Raw genomic sequence first — 19,803 nt, forward strand, 5'->3', positions numbered from 1 at the left:
TTTGCTTTTCTCCCCACCTGGCCCAGTGAATCCCTCCAGAGAGGGGTACACATTGTTGGGAATGAAGGGACGAGCAGGTCTAGAATCCCTGAACATCCAAGCTCAGAGAGGTTTACAGAATTTCAGTTTACAGATGAGAAAACCAAGGCCCAGAGAAAAGACAGGACTAGTCCATTCCGGCAGCATCCGGGTTAGAGCCCTGGTGGTCTTAGCCTTTGGTGGCTATAAAGCCCTGTAATCCAACCAAATTGTACTCGGTTCTCCTAGTATGAAAAAAAGGAGCTCATCTGGTTGAAGGGGGCAGGAGGCTGTAATGCTGCACCTCGGGGCCCCTGGTTCCCTGTGCACCCCGGGGAGGCATGTCCCAGAGCTCCGGGGCTCTAAGGGCGGGCCTGTCAAGATGCCCTTCTTACAGCTTCCATCCTCCCCCCCATCTCCTCCTCCTCCATGCCTTCCCCTCCTGGGGTTTGAGTCTGCTCAGGACGGGACCTTTGGGTGCGCGAGACATACCTGGCGTGAGCGATGGCTGCCACCCACTCGTCACAATCCCTGGCGTCCTCTGTCCTCAGCTCCAAGGCTTTCTGGTTCTCGTGGCTGAAGTTAACCGTGAAATAATGCTGCACCAAGAAGAAGACAGCTCCAATTACCAGGGCGATCGGCACGGAAGCGGCAGCGTCTCCCGTTAACGATCTGGCTGTTCTGCAAAGCACTCGTTGCCACACCTGCTAGGCAAGGATTCCTTATTCGTGATCATCGGAACGCCATTCCATTTAGCGGTTTCAAACTCTCTATTAAGGCAGGCTTTGTACCATGTAACAGAACCTATGCTTAGGCTATTGTAAGAGGGAAGCAAACCCCACAAAGTCCTATTTACCAACAAACTGCAAAAAAGCCACTTTTAAACCATCAGGTATGCTGGGAGAAAGGCAGAGGAAACACACCAAGAGAACATCCCCTTTGGGGACCGGGTATCAATTCAGGGCAGCATGCACTTAATCCGCTCCACACAAGTGTTTCAACACACTCTTCTAGGTCCTGGAGTTAGAGCAATGAACAGATAGACCCGAGCAGAGCCCACTGGAAGCCAGCTCGTGTTGGGTGCAGTGACCGACTTAGAGCTGGTCAAATGTGGGGTCTGCTGCCCGAGCTCCCAGGGAAGCAGAGGAGCCAACGAGAGACACACATCTGTAATATCGTTCTATGAACGAATACATGTAAAGCTCTTAGAACAATGCCCGAAATCTAGTAAGTACAAGTGTTCGCTATAATGAACGCAGTGCTACAATCATTACTGTCATGGAGGTAAGAAAAAAGGGCCCAGAGAAAGCCAGCCACTGATTCAGCCCAGGGAAAGCAGAAGGCCTTCCCAGAGGATGAAGCGTTGGTTGGTCCAGGTTTTATTTTGGTTGATGGAATCGAGAGCGCATGGTGTGCTTGTGGGTAGGAGGGGCCGTGCAGTGGGGTTAGGGATGCCAGGGAGGAGGCTGGGCAGGGGGCGGGGCCTGGGTGGTGGAGCTGAGTGGCGGGATGGGGTGGAGGAGACCAGAAAGCCCAGGTTTCCGGCTGGAGCAACTAGGTGGGTGGGGATGCCATAGACTGGGGGAGGCATGGGCAGGATAAAGGGCAGGTGTCAGGGGGTCATCAGGGGTGGGGGGTGGACATGCAGACCCTGTGTGCCTGTAGGCCACGTCTCTGCGGGCTGCAGACAGGGGTCGGGGGTGTCAGCCTCGGGGCGGAGAGGAAAGCTGGCTCAGCCAGAGAGAGGGTGCACAGGCAAAGTGCTGGGGGCCCCACCTGCAGAGGCCTCCTGGGTCTGGTCCTGGTGAAACTAGGAGGAGAGAGGCAGGCAGTGAGGTGCAGGGAGGGCCCCCGAGGCCTGCCCATTCAGAAGATGCACCGCAGGCCGTGGTGCGGTCTTGTGTCAGTGGGCGCTGTCCCTTGTCCCTCCGTCCCTCGGGGCCCAGGCAGCAGGGAACAGCAGGATGAGGCACGTAAACTGGTTTTTAGCTTCCGCTGACATGACTGTCTTTCTGTTAATTGTCGTTCTTGGTGGCAGCCAGAAGTGTGTGTGTGTGTGTGTGTGTGTGTGTGTGTGTGTGTGTTTTGCAGAGTCAATGTCTCTCACTTCTTTCCTAGGAAGCAGATAGCTGGCTGTCCTCCCCCTGCGAGGGAGCAGGTGAAAGCCGGAGCTGCGGTGGCCACCTAATCACTTTCCCCATCTCTCGAGAGGTGGTGAACACGCAGATGCTTGTTTCCCGTGGTCTCATTTGTTCCCATATTCACCAGGTGGAACAGGTATTATTATCTGTTTACTGCAGAGGAACCTGAGGTGCAGAAAAGTCAAGCCGCTTGCCTGAGCCCACGCGGCTGGAAAGAAGAGGAGCCGGAATAACACACCTTCCCTGGGTACCTACTGTCCACTCAGATCTTGGAGTTCCTCCGCCTGAGGGTCTCACAAGGCTGGTGGTCTAGCAGGTGAATGGGGTGTTTCTGGGGATTCTGGGGAAATGCTATCAATATCCATCATTTCTAGGGACGAACAGTGACCCTGGGTACCATCAGAGCTCTTGAGACAGCCCCATCACCTCAGCTGGTGTTGGATCAGAGCTCTGACAGACCCCAGGTCACCCTTGAAAGCCGAACCACCCCTGGGCTTTCCCAGAGTTACAAGGATGTGCCGAGGCCAGAGGTGAACCACTGCAGAGCGGCAGAGTGGACACCGGGCTCAAACTGGGGCCACTAGAGCTGCTGTGATGAGACCGGGACCACACCTTGGGCATTCTGCCCAACCAGAACTCCCTCAAAGCTTCTCGGAGTCTGGCGGACTCACTGAGAACAATACGTGGGCCTCAGCATGACCATGGGACAAGAGCTTAGCCACGTTTGCCAAAACGATGTGACCGTATGGGTTCATGTGGGTGCTGGCTGGACCCCTCTGCAGAACAGAAACATTGTTCTGGAATCAGCCCTGGGGCACTCTAGAACTCTCCAGTCAAGACAGAGCCACATCTGAGGCCTCCTTGGGACATTGATCAGGACTCACACACTATATGTGATCAAGGATGTGGGATACATTCAGAAATAAACCCAGGAGCCTCCTCCAGGAACCCACATTTCAAATGTGGAATCCTGACAGGCCCAGCTAGAGTTGCTGGGACATACCTGGAAATGCAACAGAAGCAGAAACCACCAATGGACCATCCCTGGCTTCATTAAAGAAGAAGCAAGACTTGGTGAAATTACTCCTGGAGCCTCACCAGGGCTGCAGGGATGGGCCCAGAGCTCCACCTGGGGCCTCCACAGAGCTTCCCTAGACCTGAAGTGAGAGATGGATACCTTGACTTGGGGCTCCACCAGGAGTCCCAAGATGGATCCCGAAACCCTCTAAGCATCAAACTCAGAACCTAGAACGATCCCAAGCTACTCCAGGAGCCGTACCAGGTTCAGGGCAGAGCCTGGGGCTTCACCTGGGCTGCTAAGTATCTCCACCAGCGGGTCTCAACCCTGACTGTACATTGGGCTCTGCTGTCACTAGTCTGGGTGTGGCCTGTGCGCCCCTTGGTGATCCTAATGTGTGGTCAAGGTGGAGAGCCACTCGCTGGTCTAGACCTTCACCTGAGGCCTCAGCAGGTTAAGAGGGATTGATCCAGAAACTACACCTGGGACTACCAAGCTCCTAGGAAGGGACTCAGAAATCACACCTGGGGTTGTGCCGAGACCAGAGTCATGTTCGGGTCCTTATCTTGGCTGGAGGAAACGTTCTAGAAGCACACCTGTGGCCTCATCTGGGTTCGAGGTACTATACTTAGAACTGGGGCCTCACCAGGCTGCGATCCCGGGCTTCAGCTCATGCCTGGTCCCCAGGATGCCCTCTCTCTGCCCTGTATCACCTGACCACTAACTGATGCTGCCCCACGCCTGTGTGGGCTGGATCTATGTCCCCTCCTGCCTCAGGGTGGGCCTTTGTGTCCAAAGTCCCAAGTGCCTGTATGGTAATAAACTTCTGTCTAGCACAGCTAAAGCAGACCTGAGCCTCTGCGGGCTGGGGAGGTAGGCTTGGAGCCCTGCCTGCTTGGCCTTCCCCTTGCCTCCTGCCTGTCCCAGCCGGCTGGCAGGGCCGCGGCACCTCCACAGGACGGAGAACATTGGGAAACCACTGACATGTACGGTGACCAACCATCCCAGTTTGCCTGGGACTGAAGTGTTTCCGCGGGCACAGGACTTTCAGCACTAAGACCAAGACAGTCCCGAGCAAACCGGGATGCTTGGTCACCCTACAAAAGGTGTAGGAGGTGGAAGTCCTGATAGCCGGGTCTGGGTCTGGCTCTGCTGCTCAGAGCCAGGGATTCTGGGCAACCTCTGCATCTCCCTCTGGCCAATGGGCATGACACTAACACTTGCCTTGGTCAGCTACACACAAGTGGCCTCAATCATGAAAAATCAAGTTCTCTCCACCTTTAACTCTCTACCTGAATGATATCTCTATAACCCAGGCACTGTCCACCTCATGGTAATCAATGACACACACGAAAGCCCACGATGCTGAATGCTTTCTGCAAGGTACGGGCACTCCACACCATCGGCTCTTAGTGTATCTCTTTCCCGCTCCTTCTAGACTGTCAAATGTGCTGCCCCCGTCCTTCCTCATCAAAGCCATTATCAACTTGTAGTGATTTTTTTTTTCCCGCTTTTGGGACGCCATGTGGCATGCGGGATCTTCATTCCCCGACCAGGGATGGAACCCGCGCCCCCTGCAATGGAAGCTCAGAGTCTTAACCACTGGACCGTCAAGGAAGTCCTGTAATGACTTTTTACTGTCTTTCCTACCACAGCAGAGAGTCTCAATCTGGGGTGCACATTAGGGATACCTGGGAATCTAAGAAAACACGGATGCTTGAGCCCCCTTCTCAGACACATTAAAGCAGAACGTGGGAGAAGGGGAACAGGGAGAGGACACGGTTCAGGCACTGGTATTTTTCAAAGCCCCCCAGTTGGTTCCAATGTTCACCCAGTGCTGGGAACCCCTAAGAGGGAGCAATGTCTGCAGCAGAAGCACCTCTTCCCCTCCCCCCATCCCCCCATGTTCTCCTAGAGATGCACGGTCCTGGAGTCAATGCCTAGAGCAGCCATAGATACTATGCAGCCAGGAGTTCCCAGTTATTTGGAAGTGACACAGACAGACCAAATGAATGAGCTGTGTGTGCTGAACTCTAAGTACAAATGACAAAGAAGGAAGTGGAAGTGTCTCAGAGAAAAGCGGAGATGGGAGACCTGGTAACTAGAGTGGGAGTCGGGGAAGGTGGGGCGGAGAGACATGGTTCCTGGTCCAGGCCTTGGAGACCCAGACACGTGGTTTCTCCTTGGGTTCCATTAATTATCACTGTAACTATTCCAAGAGTCCTCCTTAAGCAAAAACCTTAAGCTGTTTTGAATGGGCTCCTGTTCCTTTCAGATAAATGATTCCTGTCCAAGAATATCCCCAGAGCCTGGCACTGTTCCTCGGCCTGGGCATGGAATAGCCTTCATTTGCTGAATGGGCGACTGAATGCATTTGTCAGCATGGCATGGGAGCCCGGCTTATCCATTAATTGATTAACAGCAAAAGCCATAAAGCAGGTGGCACTGAATCTGCTTCTCAGGCCTGGGCAGGTGAGCTGGCTGGAAGGGTGGGGGCACTGGCTTTTCATGAACGAGGCTTATATCTCTTCAGGGAGAGGAGGCCCACTCACCTCATAAAGGCACTGAACAGTCCTGCAATGTAGGACCTTCTTCCAGAACTTATCTCACCACGGAACACTTTTGTTTTCATTTTTGGGAAGATCTACCAACATTCCAGAAAACCAGTGTTCCAGGGACTTTGGGACCCTGGAGTTGTGGCACATGCCAGGCTTTGGAGTCGCCTGGGTTTAAATTTATTATTTATTATTTAGCTTCGGTGTCTCCAGCGTGTCTCTTCACTTCTGTGGACTTGTTTTCTCTTTCACAAAAAGGGGAGGCTATTACCCATCTCACAGGGTTCTGTAAAACAGATGATGTGGTCAAAGCTCCTGGTTCATAAAAGGGCTCACGATGGTTTTTAAACGAACTGAATCATTTGCAAAGTCCAAGAGATGGGTCTAATCAACCTACCAGTGGACAATTACTAGGAAAACCACATACGTGTGCATTCACATGCCTGGGTACAAACAGCGTTCCCCCTAACATTCATGTTCGTCAGAATCTGTCAAGAAGACCTTATGTGAAAATATGTGGAATCTAAAAAACATGGTATAAATGAACCTATTTACAAAACAGAAACAGAGTCACAGATGTAGGAAACAAACTTATGGTTACAAGGGGGGACAGGTTGCGGGGGGATAAATTGGGAGACCGGGATTGACATAAACACACTACTATATATAAAACAGATAACCAACAAGGACCTACTGTACAGCACAGGGAACTCTACCCAATACTCTGTAATGACCTATAAGGAAAAAGAATCTAAAAAAGAGTGGATATATGTATATGTGTAACTGACTCACTTTGTTGTACACCTGAAACTAACACAACATTGTAAATCAACTCTACTCGAACACAAATTTAAGAAAAAGACCTTCTTTGAAAATAGGGTCTTTACAGATGTAATCAAGGTAAGATGAAGTCATACCAGATTAATAAGAAGAGGCCTTAATATATAAAAAGAGGGAAACGTGGACACAGACACACAGGGGAGAAAGCCATGTGAAGAGGGAGGCAGAGACTGGAGAGATGCGTCTACAAGGCAAGGAACACCAAGGACCGCTAGCAGCCGTCAGGAGTTACAAGAGGCAAGGAAAGATTCTTCCCTCCAGACTTCAGAGGGACCATGGCCCTGCAGGCATCTTGGTTTCAGACTTCTAGCCTCTGGAGCTGTGAGAGAATAAATTCCTGTTGTTTTAAACTAACCCCCCTCAACAAAACAAAACAAAACCAATCCATATGCACGTACACACACCCAGGAGGCACGGGAGAGGCTTAGAAACTAGAGTCATAGCTGTGCCAAGATCAAAGGATGATTACGAAGCAGCAAGTCGGGGCACTCCTTCCATCACCTTCAGCTCCCATTCCTTGCTCGCTTCTGATATTCAGTTGCTCTGGACATCTCTGGAACTCTGCCTTCTGTCAAACTCACTGCTTGCTTCCAGGCTCCCTCATCTCCCACCCGGGCCATTGTCCCCTCTGGTCTCCATGCCCCTGGTCTTGCCTCCTTCTGATTCATCCTGTTTGACCAGAATCCAGACCCACTGTCCTGTCTGGGGCCCTGCTTGCCGTCTCCTCCAAGAGGGAGGTGGGCTGGGGTCAGCTGCAGGACGGATGCCATCACTCTCAGTCAACCCCACCCCTTCCACTTAGTAGGTGCACTCTGGTGGCCTGGTCAGGCAGGGTCAGCTTCTCCCCCACTGGGTCCTGGCTCCTTCCTCCTGGTCCATCTTTGGGACCACAGTCCCAGCTGGCCCTGGCCTGGCAGTCCTCTCTGCCCGATGCTCCCGAAGTCCCAGTGCAGAGGGGACAGTGCCAGAGGGAACCTGAAGGGGCCTCAGTGGTGTGTGTGTGTGTGTGTGTGTGTGTGTGTGTGTGTGTAGATGCTCTGGCTGGAGTCCATCTCTCCCTCTATAAGGGGCTATCCATCTAGGCTCCCCATCACCCGAGGTCCCTGTCCACCTCTCACCGCTGAGATCCCAGGGGAAGCCTGTCTGCTCTCTGGCTCTCGCAGGAGAGATCCCGCTCTTACCTGGGCCAGGCCACCCTGGGAGTGTATTCTGCCCTCTCTCAGGGCTTCTGCAGCACCATGCATGGTTCTCAGCGGTGCTCCCTCCCCGCTCTGGCTGCACCAGCCTCGTGCTGGCCACACAGAGGGGCTTCACTGGGCACAGTATGTCCCAAATGGCCCTGCTCGACAGAAGTACTGGCTTCGAGCAACCCCACTGGTGCTCCCACACCAATCCAGAAAAGACCTACCTGTCCTGCCCTATGGCTGTGGCTCAGCTGGTATGGCGCCACACAGGGTCTGGACACCCCACTTCATGACATTCCTCCCCCCTGCTCTGAGTGGCCTCGCTTCACCGACCTCTGCCTCTGGGTTCTCAAGTCTTGGCCTTCCCAGGGCCTGGTTACTGCACCGTGACCTCTGCTCTAACCCGGGGATGAGCGCCTGTCTCAGACCCCCATCTCCTATGGGCTCCTAAGAGTCCCAGGGCTGAGAGCTGCTGCCGGAGACCGACCTCCTGGACACCTTATCGCTCACCTGCTTCTACTCCCTGCCTGCCCCCTGGGGACAGGAACAGAGGTGGGAGGAGAGACAGGAATGTCAGAGCTGAAGAGCCCAGTGAAAGTCCCTACCTCCCAGAGTCAGCCTTGAACTAGGCAGTGCTTGACCAGTGGCCTGGGGGACTGTGTCATCCTCCAAGCCTCTGCTGCTGAATGGTCTGTGTTTCCATGTACATTACTCCAGACCCCATGAGCCACAGCCACAGATGTCATGCTTGGCTGGTCCTGCACGAACACCTTTCAATCTGTCATCACAAGTCAACAAGCCTGCCCTTCCCCCTCCCACCAACAGCCTCTCTAGACGTTTGCTGAAAGAAGGAATGAATTCCAGTCTGGACATGTCTGTCTTTCACCTTCTGTTAGAAATGGCCTATGCACAAAGGTGTTTATTAATTGCAGCTCTGTTTGTAATTTAAAAAAAGACTATAAATTACCCAAATGTCCCTCGAGAGATTAGCTAAATAAACTACAGCACATCCACACAGTGGAATACTATGCAGCTGTGAAAAAGATGAGGACGATCCATATACTTATAGAGAACTCCCTCCACAACATAGTGAGCAAAACAGGTGTAGAATAGTGTTTGTAGTACGTTACCACTTGTATAATTATACAGATGTGCGTATATATGGCCATAGATCTCTGCATCTTTGCCTATATTTGCATATATAATGCCTCTGGAAGAATGCATAAGTAACTGGTAACATCAAAATCCTTCGGAGGGGAGAACTGGATTGCTGGAGTCAGCAGCAGAAACGAGCATTGTCAGCGTACACTTCTTTGTAACTTCTGAATGTCGAACCACGGTAATATATTACCAATTCTAAAATTTTATCTACCTACTTATTTATTTTTGGCCGTGCCATGTGGCATGTGGGGATCTCAGTTCCTTGACCAGGGATCAAACCTGTACCCCTGGCATTGACAGCATGGAGTTTTAAACACTGGACCTCCAAGGAAGTCCCAATTCTAAAATTTTAAAATAAAAGGCAGTGGCTGTATGAGAGGCCCAGCCGGCCATCCACTCCCCAGGTTCTCCAACATGCACCCTGCACTCCCGGTCACCAGGACACTCCTCTTTCGGACCCCAGCGGTCCAGCGTACTGGAGAGTGATCTCCACCAAACATGCTTAGCCTGCCCTGAGAGCCCACGGGAGCCACTGATGGGGTGGGCCCCTGTTCTTGCAGTGACTCTGCCCTGGAGATCGTCATCACTTCCCCACTGGTCCCCCTTATGAAAGTCCCTGGATATACAAGTGCTCATGCTTGAGGAACTGCACCACGTCTTTCCAGGAGGCAATGGGTGTCCCATAACCAGCTTGTTTCCCTTTTCTGTCCAGGCTACCAGGAATTCTCAGACGTAATTACTTACTTGCCTCTCCTCACCTGTGCCCACACCGTATGGGCTCTCCTTTTGGAACACCAGCCCTTCCCCCAGGTCCCCAAAGCCTGTGGATCTGACCAGAGGTGAGGGGAGCCCAGGTGACAACCAGTGTGGCCGGAGGGCAGGTAAGGCCCCTTGCGGGAGAAAGAGGGTAGAAGGGCAGCGGCAGGCTCGGGGCAAGGTGAGTGGGCACGCAGAGAATGCTGCATGATTGACTAGGTGCTTCCAAACTATTTCACTCATTTCTTGAGTGTGGCTAAGAGTCTAAGAGAATTAAGTAAAGTTGGTTATATTTTATTCATATAGTCTGACAGAGGAAAAGTCAGTCTAGATCAAGCTTGTCTGAATTTCTAGATGTGTTTCTGGAATTAAGGTCGCTAAAGATTCATTCATTCACTCTTCTAGAATGAAGTTTATTTTAAGGTCTGAGTTAGATTTTCCAAGTTGAAAAAAACATCAAAATTCAACTAGGATGTACCTTCTTGAAAATAATTCTCTCTTTTTTTTCAGAGCAAAGAAGTTGCATTAGCCTGGCTGGATTAGTAAGATCTGGTCTTTAAGTATAAATTGCTGAATTTAACAGTTGGCCTGGATGTCCACTGACCTGAACAATCTAGAACAAGGAGGGCTGACATTTATGAGCAGTGACAGCTCGGGGTCTGGCACAACACAGACACTCAGGTATCTGTTGGGAGATGAGCTCCCTCTATCTGAGCTTTATCTGCCAAACGGGGATTCTCTCTCCCCCGTGTAGAACTGCAGTAACAGCAGCGTTACTTTGGTGGTTACTGGAAACGCTAAGCCTGAAAAGGACTTTGTAAGCTGCAAAGGTGCTCTATCTGAGTGGTGGCTGGAGGAGAAGGTATGGTAGGACAGCACCTGGTGCTTTCACGGGATGAGAACTTGACACTCCCTGCCGTTGCCCACCAAGCCCGGGAGGTGGGAAGCCCCAGAGGCTGTGGGGTGCATCCTGGGATGGTTTTTGTAGCACAGCGCAAGCCCAGGTTTCAGTGACATGGTGACGCAGTGACCGGCTGGGATGGGAGTGGAGGGGGAACCTTCAGTGCTCGGCACTCCCCAAATTCAGGCCTCTTTTACTGCTCAGTTCTACAGCCTCCTCTGACCCGACCTCCTGCCTCCAGATGGGTCGTCCTTCTGTCTCTTCTCACCCTGCCGTGATCTCTCCAGCACAGAGATCACAGCAGTCCGTCTCTAGAGGAGAGACATTTGCTGGCTCCCCACTGCGCTTTGCAGCCTGCACACAGGCTTTAGGGGCCAGCTCTGCCTACCCTGCAACCTACATTTCCTGTCCTACTTGTCCCTTTCTTGGTGGAGTCTCCCTGATGCCCCCAGGCTGGAAGGAGATGCCCCTGTAAGTGTGAGCACAGATTCTGCTTTCTGTCATTAAACCCATCAAGACGGCGCCTTTGCCTTTCTCCTCAGCTACTCGAGTGTGTGTGTGTGTGTGTGTGTGTGTGTGTGTGTGTGGTGATCAGATCTGCATTTTGGAAAGTGGTCTGGCTGCGGAGAGGCACGGGGATGGCGGGACGCAGCGGATGTAGGGAGACGGTTCTCCCAGCATCTCTAGAGCCCTGCTTTCAGGCACGTGGTGGGTCTGCACGTCCCCACCACCGCTGAACTGAAGCCACATGACCTGCCTTGTGGTCATGTGGTCAGCATGGTTCACTTCCGGGGGGCGCTTTAAGAGCCAGGGAGAGATCTGCCACATTCTCTGCCCTTGGCTGTGGCAGCTGTGGAGGCAAGTGTCAGGATGAATCTCCATCAGGCTGGGTCCCTGAGCCATCACAATGAGCAGTGCCCTCCTGCCAACCACATGGGACCTAAAGCGTGAGCAAGAAATAAAGCTCTGTCATGTTCCTGGAGATCTGGGGCTTGGTTGTTACTGCAGCATGACACCACTCATGCTGACCGGTACACCTGTTAGGAGGCCCCCACCTAAGTCCAGACAAGAGATGATGGCTGTCTGGACTAGAGCCTTGGAGGAAGAGAGGGACAACAGTGGATGGTCTGAGAGAGATTCAGGAGGTGAAATCCATGGGGCGGGGTGAAGGTGTGGCTGCCAGGGATGAAGGAAGCTCCTGCAGCCATTTTTTCTCTTTCAGGGGCATGCTTGCTCAGACATTCTCAGAAACCCATAGGTTATTTGAGATAAGATTTACCATCCTACTTTTATATCCAGGGTCAGGGCTCCGTGTTGACTCGCTTCAAACCTGCCAGAGACCCAGGTGATCTGGGTAATTGCTTCCTGCAGAAGGAGCCTTGTCCTAAAGGTGAAAGCTGAAGCCACAACAGCTACATTGAATTGATTGGACCTACGGTGCTACGCTAGGGCTTTACAAATAGCATCAAGTACCACACTCAGAACACGGCTGCCGGGTAGGCTGTGTTACGGTTTCCATCTCACAGATGGGGAAACTGACGCTCAGAGAGCAATAAGACCTTCCCTAGGTAGGAGGTGACAGAGCCAGGATCCAAAGCCAGTCTGTGTGGCTCGAAACCCACAACTTTTACCTAAGGCTGCGTCATTGCCAGAGACAGAGAAACCCCTCAGTGAATGAGCTGGGAGTCGAGGCTGCGCCCTCCTCTCCAAGCAGTGGATGATGGGCAGTGGGGGAGTCCGAGGCTCCCAGCTGTTCCCTGCACGACAGCCGCCTTTACGGAGGTGTTTGGGCGTTGGCAGTGCTCTGGGCCCCCCTCAAGTGCACGCGTCACCAACTCTCCTGCATAAACATCGGGGGCTGAGTCCTGTTCTTGGCTCTGTACACATGGGCGCCGGCTCCAGGCTCCCACGGATTCCAGGGAAACGGGACCGCAGGGTGTGGATGCCTGCCTTGGGGTGTTTATCCTTGACTCCTGGGTTTCGAGGTGCAAGGTTCCAACCCAAGCAGAAACAAAAGCTGCTTCGCAGATGTCACCAGAGAGGCAGTGGCATCATTTCGCTTGCTGTTAATTCTCTCTCTCCCTCATTTTTCATTTATCTCGGCAGAGAATGGTAAACTCACACGGTCCCTCAGCCCAAGTCTTTATGCTGTACTTGTGCTTGGAGAGCTCAGGTTTTAGAGTCAGGTAGACCTGGGTTCACATGCCAGCTTTGCCACATATGCTCTCCGTAACCTTGAACAAGTTACTTACCATCTCTGAGCCTCAGTTTGGTCATCTCAAAAATGGGTTTCCAGGTAACCTCACAGGGCTGTTGGGACGATTAGGGGAGGTATTGTATGTAAAACATGCACTCTGACCCTTACTTCTAAGGGGAAGGAAGACCCTTCACAAACCACCAGCCAAATACATCAATGAATCCCAACCTGATAAGCGATGTGGATGAAGGAGAGAGGGTTGTCCCTGCCTGTGATGGGGGACCTGGGGCTCCTCTAGCTCCTGCGGTGAGGGGAGGCCCTCAGGAGGTGACTTTTAGGCTAAGACCTAAAAGGAGGTCTTAGGAGGAGGAGAAGTTGGTCACTAAAGGCTGTGGGGAGTCGGGGATCATTCCAGGCACAGGCAGCAGCTGCTGCAGAAGCCTTGAGGTGGGAAAGAGGAGGCAGGTGTAGGGTGAGGAAGGAGGGGGATGGGAGGGTGGGGCAGAGTTAGCAGGGCAGGCAGAGACTGGAGCCCGCTGGGTCCTCCAGGTCATGTTGGAGAATCTGCAGTTTTTCCTAAAGGCAATGAGAGCCAGTGACACTTTCAGTGGCTTAGCACACGGTCAGGTGTGCCCTTTAGAAACTCACTCTGGTGGCGTGCTGTGTGGCAGGGGACTGGCGTGGGGCGAGATGGGACCATGTGAGCGAGTTCAACACATCAACCCTGACACTGTGAGCTCCTGAACCAAGGCAGGGGCAGGGAGAGAGTCCGGACTCCTTAGGATGGAGAATTCCTGGCACTTGCTGTTTACTGTGGGAGTGAGTCTAGGGAGAGTGCCCTACTCCACTGTGAGCCCTTTGAAGACAAGGATTAAGTTTGATTTTTCTCTGTATCCACAAGACCCAGCATGGGCTTCACACCGAGAGCCAAAATGTTTACGGCACGCACAAAATGGCAGTGAGATTTTAGTGTAGGCTTGTGTGTGTACAGTCTGCTTCTGACCTTCATCCCACTGTCACCAAGCAGAGGGGCAAGGACCTGGTACTTCCTTGTCCCAATTAAGGTGTCATTACTGAGCTGCTTCAACCTCATTTCAGTGCTAGAAATATCTGGGGGCTGGGGTGGGGAGATGGGCACCCCACACACTTACCCCTGGGGTCCCACACCTGCTGGGCTGGGCCTGGTCTGGAACCGTGGGGCAGCCCTGCTGGCCCTTCCATAGGTGCAAGGATCGTGGGCTGAGTTGCTGGCACCACGTGTGTGCATGACGTCCCTGTGTCTGGGGGGGGGGGGTTGCTTTTCGAGTACACTGACTCCCCTACATTCACGTTTGTGTTTTTCTGATTGGCCCAGCGGGCTGAATGTGCTACAGCAACAGGCAGGCAGGCTTTGTGGTGAAGACAGCGTAGCTGCACAGAAAGCCAGAGAGCCTTTCAGTTGCTGCCTTGCTGGGTGGTGCTGGTGAGATTGTTTCCTCATCTGTAAACCGGGCACACTCATGGCTTTAGGGCTGTTGTGAACAGGTATCCACCAGGCCAGCCAGAAATGTGTCCTGTGAATGAGGACCAGGAGAGGGACTTCCTCTTGTCTCCAGGGAAAGCCACCCACTGGGTGGATAACAGGTGCTAATGGGCACCCCCAGCTTCCGGAGCCTCTGCCCACATCAGTGCTGAGGTTCCAGCTGAAGGGATCTGTGTCCCTTCTGTTTTACAGGAATCAGGAAGAGTCTGGGCAGGGCGGGGGGGGTGGGGGTGGCGGTAAGGGGAGTGCTGGGGTTGGTTTGGTCAAGTCCACCACTGAGAAGCTGGGGCTGGAAGCTCTATTTCGGGGGGCTGAGAGTGAGGGTGGGAAAAGCCAGTGTGGGGTGACTCCATGCCTAAGCAGGGCAAGAACCCCAAGGGTCAATCTCTGAACCCAAATTCGAAGTCCAGGGCCTCTGGGCCTTCAGTGTGTGGGCTGTAGGGTCAGAGGTGAGGGGGTCAGGGCTGAGCAAGCAGGGCTCGGGCCAGCGTGTGGAGGGGTGCTTGCAACTGTCAGTCAGCACAGGAGTGCGGCTGTGCCCCTCCGATCTCAAGAGGCCTCGGGATTCCAGGCCAGAGCTACCACAGACGCTGTCAGAGCAGCGTAAAGCAGCCAGAGGATAGCACATCATGTTAGGATGGGCCTGGGCTCCCAGAGCACCCTGAGAGCCCTTCCTGTTAGAGCATCTTCACAGTGTAAGGTGAGCATCCTATTGGAGCATCTTCACAGTGTAAGGTACCATCTTTATCTGTGTTAATCTTCCCTGGGGGCCGGGGACTGTGACATCCAGCTTCCTGGGCCCATGACCCCATACCAGGCCTGGACTGGTGCACAGTCAGTCCTCAGGACATGAAATGTGGAATTGACAAGCTACACCAGGAAGTTCAGCTCAATTAGTATCTCCTGAGCACATACTATGTGCTTTGTTCCTGACTCATCCCTGTCATTCGGGTGGTTCTCAGCCAAGACTTGGTTTCTATTTCTTGAGAAACCATCTCTGGCCCCTCCAGATGGAAGCTGCCTGCTCAGGCCTGGATAAAAATGACATCCTGCTAAAACCAAGTCTTCACTAGGTGTTGGCCAGTCCAAACTGATAGCCTCTTTGAGGCCTCCTAACATGGGTTCTCTGCCACATGCCCAGCAGGTTTTGAATCAAGGTTTCCTGCAGTTTACAAGGCAAACCCAGTCACAGAATGGCTTGGAGCTGGGCCTCTCATGAGGGTGCTCTGTGGGTGCTATGGGGGCCCCCCCTCAAGGAGAAACATGGAGCAGCTGCGGAGGCCGTCAATTTTACTCAAAGGTTTAGAAAAGAAAAAGACAGAAGTTTTTATAGACACGTGCAGACCAAAGGAACAGGATCTACTTTTCCATACGAGCCAAACTCTCGGTCTGGAGTCAAATGGAACATCTCTATAAGTGTACGAAACAAAGCACACAACTTTAACAGAAATTTCCACCTGAGCTGGGCAGCACCAGACCACCCCTATCATTCCCAACCCTCTTCTGTTCTCTTGTGCCAGGAGGGCTACTCTTGTGACCACATTTGAGGATCTCTAACTGTTGGTGTTCTGGGGAAACGGCTCAGACCACGTGTACACATGGTCAAGTGGTTTTGCACTCCTGTCCCTCCCATAATACACTGCTAGCAAGATTCAACACCCGAGCCAAGAGGTGAATGATCCGGAATCAACGTTAAGATCTCGTTTTCAGGAATTCTTAGACATTGGGTGAATTCTAGGTCTGACTCTGCAACTGAATCAGAAACAGGTAGGTAATTTCTTCCCAATCTGCTCTTCAGTTTCCCTATCTGTAAAATGGGAGGAGTGGGCTGTACAATCTCTCTGAGGTTCCTTTCAGCTTCCTTGTCCAGATGGGTATAATTCAGATTCAATGAACATTTATCATATCAAACTAAAATGGATTGTGAGCACATTTCCGTACACATTATTTGTGTTCTCAAAACCCCAGAAAGATAGGTGTTATTACCTCCATTTTGTTTACGAAACAGCAGCTCAGAGAAGTTTAGTGTGTTAACTGAGGTCACACAGACAGGAAGTTGCAGAGCTGTGATTCAGTCTCAGGCCTGTTTCTGGCTTTGCGTCCAAGGGGCTGAGAGCACATACCGTGTGCCCAACAACAACTCAGCTTCCTTCAGCCCTCTCTCCCTGCCTGCCCAGGAGCTCAGCTCTGTGCTCTGGGGTAGGGGGCTGAGGATGGGCACCAGTTGGGGCTATAGGCCACTGGTAGTACAGGTGGACTTTGGCCAACAAGTGTTGATAATGTTCTGGAAGGCTGGCAAAGGGCAGGTTATCGAGGGCTGAGAGGGCATCTCTGGCCTAGCCTGGATCTGGGTCTCCCAGGTGTGTCCCAGGCCCCATTTATGCCTGTAGCTTAAGGAGCTGCCTGCTCTTTGCTTTGCTTTGCTTTGCCATCTGGGAGCCCCTACCTGCCACATGGCTTGCCGTCCCCAGAGACCCACCCTCAAATATTCCTGTCCACCTTTCTCAGCCTTCGAAATCATCTCACAGTACCTCTGGGCTGAGGGCAGGGACGGAAGAGATGTGCTGCGGGGACTGAGCTCAGATCTGTCTCGACCATTAGGAGGGCGACTTCAAGGATGCTTTTATTTCAGCCAATTCAATCACCACCAGTCTGCCTGCGATAATGGCTCTGGAGCCCTCAGTTATCTTCTCAGAACCTTAAGGTGACCTCAACTCCTGGCATGACACCGGGCAAGTCAATTTCTCTCTTTTGGCCTCAGTGACCTCATCTAGGCAATAACCAGCTGGTTGGGTCCCCATGGATTGCAGGTCCCCCCAGCGGTGACATTTTAGCATCCACTATCTTTGACTTTACCTTCCCAGAGGAGGGGGACAGACTAGATGCCTTTGGAGAGTGCATCAAGCTTGAAAATTGCACTCCCGCTGTCTGGTGCTCTCACTCGGCACCCGCTGGTGCCAATCCATCCCTCCACACCAAAGGCACACCCGCGCCCCGCCCAGGCCCCCCGGTAGATCCAAGCCCGGCCTTTTAGCCTCGAAACTCCGGAAACGCTAGAGCAGCGCTAGAGCCGCGACTGCGGCGGTGGCGGAGGCGCAGGGGGCGGAGGAGGAGAGATGCGCCCACTTGTCCCGCGGCCTCCGCAGCGGCCCTGGCGCCAGCCCCGGCGCATCAGAAAGGTCCCTGGAACCCTTCGGTTTGTTGCTTGCGCCCGGGGCCGGCTGGGAGTGCGCCACCGGTCGATGGCACCTAACCGACCCCTGCGGCCTCGCAGCCTCCCAACTTGGCAGAGAGAGCACAGGCTCCTCTTCGCTCCCAGCCGCGGTGAGGTAGGGGCCGCGGCGCTCGCACGCCTCCGTCTCGCCCTTCCCGTGCCTAAGCGCGGGGAATTACACCTCCCCGGTCCGGGGCTCTCCCGGGTGGGAGTGGAGGTGGGAGCACCATTTCTGGCTGGATGTGGGTCTACATTCATTGTTTACGTCTCCCGCGGGAGTCCATCTCTCTCCGCGCCTCATCCCCCTCCGCGTCTCCGCGTCTCGCCCGCTCTGCGCCCGCCTCCCACCGAGCTCGCCGGGTGAAGGGCAGCCGCAGCCCACACCCGCTCCCTGTCCGCAGTCCCTGCCCCCTCTGGCCACCGCGGGGTCACCGCCCGCTTAGGCCAACCCTCCCTTCTCGCCGAGGGCGCCGAGTAGAGGGACTAAAGTTCGGGCGCCTTCGGCCGGCGGAAGGGCCTGCGCCCCGAGGGCCGCGGCCCGGGCGCTGGGAGGTCAGACGCGGCGCTGGCCTCACCTGTTTCTCCAGAGGCTCCTTGGCCGAGAGCGTAGGCTTGGGGGAGGGCGCGCGGTCGCAGACGCAGCCCTCCAGCAGGTAGAGCCCCGAGGGCCGCGAGCTCGAGTCGCTCTCGAAGTAGAAGAGCAGGTTCTGCAGCAGCGCGAACCACTTGGTTTGCCATTTTGTGTTGTCCGAACTCCGCTTGCTCAGGTAGCCCTTGCGCGTGCCGTCCTTGCGCGCCAGCAGTCCCAGGGACGCGACGTGGCCATCGTTCAGCCGGATCCCCTTCTGCATGGTGCTCGGAGGCCAGCTAGACTCCACGCGCTTACATTTTCTCCGCGCGGCACCCGGCAGCCCCTGTCCGTGCGCGCTGCCTCTCTCAGGCGCTCGCTCGCTCCTTCTCGCTCTCCCCTCCCCCCAAATTTCTACAGTCCGGGATCTGGCGCCGAGCCGCGGCTGCTGGAATCCAGATGTACCATTCCCCTCCAGAACCTCTTCCCCGCTTCGCAGAGCCCCCGGGCCCTGGAGATGCTTCCCGACCCTCCCCTGGCGCCGGGCAAACTGAGGGACTGGCGAGCTGCGCGCTGGCGAGGGGCAGGCGGAGTCATGTGACGCCGATCCCTCGAAGAGCCCGCTTTAGCAGCGCGGACAGGGACACACGCACGCAGCCCGCCGAGGCGCAGAGCCGCGCGCAGGCTGCACCTTGGCGCCTCCTCCCCCTCCCCGGACACACAGACGCACACGCGTAAACAAATCCTGTCCTCCCTCCCCTGATATCCTCTTCTCCCCTTCGGGTGTTAAAAAGCAAATTGGATCAATTTTCGTTTAACCCAGTGGAACACCAGAGGCTCGCCATCCCGGGAGTTTGCGTCTTTGCGCCCCGCCGCGGCGCACTGTAGACCTGGGGTTAAGTCCCATTTGTCATTTTCTCCTCCAAAGGCTTCCTCCTGGTACTTTATTTTTCTAATCCGTGGTGGATGGAGGAAGGTGGATGGCGAAACAGAGCTGAAAGAGCTTTCAGTTCTAATATTTGCGTAATCGGCCAGGTCACATTCATTTCAGCATCCAGCCCCACTTCTGGTGGCTTCCCCAGCGACCTAAGGACAATACAGACGGAGATGTGGAGGGGGAGGTGAGCGTTTATTTTATTTTATTTTGAGTGTTGCCATAATTACGGGCACCATCCCCTGCGCCCTGAGGTCTGGCCGGCGAGCCGCTGCTGGGAGTTTTCTGCAAATACCCTCCAAAGCCTGAAGGCGGGCTTCAAACGCAGGCGCCAGGGACCATGGGAGCCTTCAAATAGCTGCGCTGGCGCAATGATACCTTAATGATAGATTTTCCGTTCTTATTTTTAGCTCCCATTCGCCTACACAGTTACACGGCATTTATCCGAGAACGTCACAGCGCACGCCTGCTGCACCGGGAGGGCGCGCGGGCCTCCGGGCAGCCGGGGCGCTGGAGCGGGGAGCGCGCACCGCCGTCTGCTGCAGAGGGCAGCGGCCTCGCTCGGGCCGGGAGCGGCGCCCAGCCCGGCCTGGCCTGTTTGCAGCGAGGATAGGCGGCCGCGTAGCCCTCAAGAGGAAGGAAGAAAGGACACCATTTTTCAGAACCTGCGGGCCCCCCCTCCTCCCCCACAGGCAACATGCACACACCCTGGTCTGGAGCGAGGGAAGGGCCTGGGAATCAGGTAGCCCTGGGAAGGTCCAGGGAAGTCCACGGAGAGACACCCGGCTGTGGCT

General features: G+C 54.2%; 1 protein-coding gene across 3 annotated transcripts in view; it reads right to left on the reverse strand.

The window, feature by feature from the left end:
- The window catches only part of RASGRF1 (Ras protein specific guanine nucleotide releasing factor 1), a 107,098-nt gene extending 88,111 nt beyond the window's left edge, over positions 1-18,987 (reverse strand). For 2 of the 3 annotated variants that reach the window (XM_032623394.1, XM_032623396.1), the window contains exons 1-2: positions 18,083-18,987; positions 511-722 (exon numbers count right to left, since the gene is read on the reverse strand). In XM_032623394.1, the coding sequence (XP_032479285.1) occupies positions 511-722; positions 18,083-18,358 (488 nt within the window). In that variant the 5' untranslated portion in view covers positions 18,359-18,987. The remainder of the gene's footprint in view (positions 1-510; positions 723-18,082) is intronic. The other variant, XM_032623395.1, reaches the window with a different exon arrangement.
- Between the last annotated feature and the right edge of the window lie 816 nt (positions 18,988-19,803).

This window comes from Phocoena sinus, chromosome 2 (assembly GCF_008692025.1).
Source record: "Phocoena sinus isolate mPhoSin1 chromosome 2, mPhoSin1.pri, whole genome shotgun sequence".
Taxonomy (NCBI): Eukaryota; Metazoa; Chordata; class Mammalia; order Artiodactyla; family Phocoenidae; genus Phocoena; species Phocoena sinus.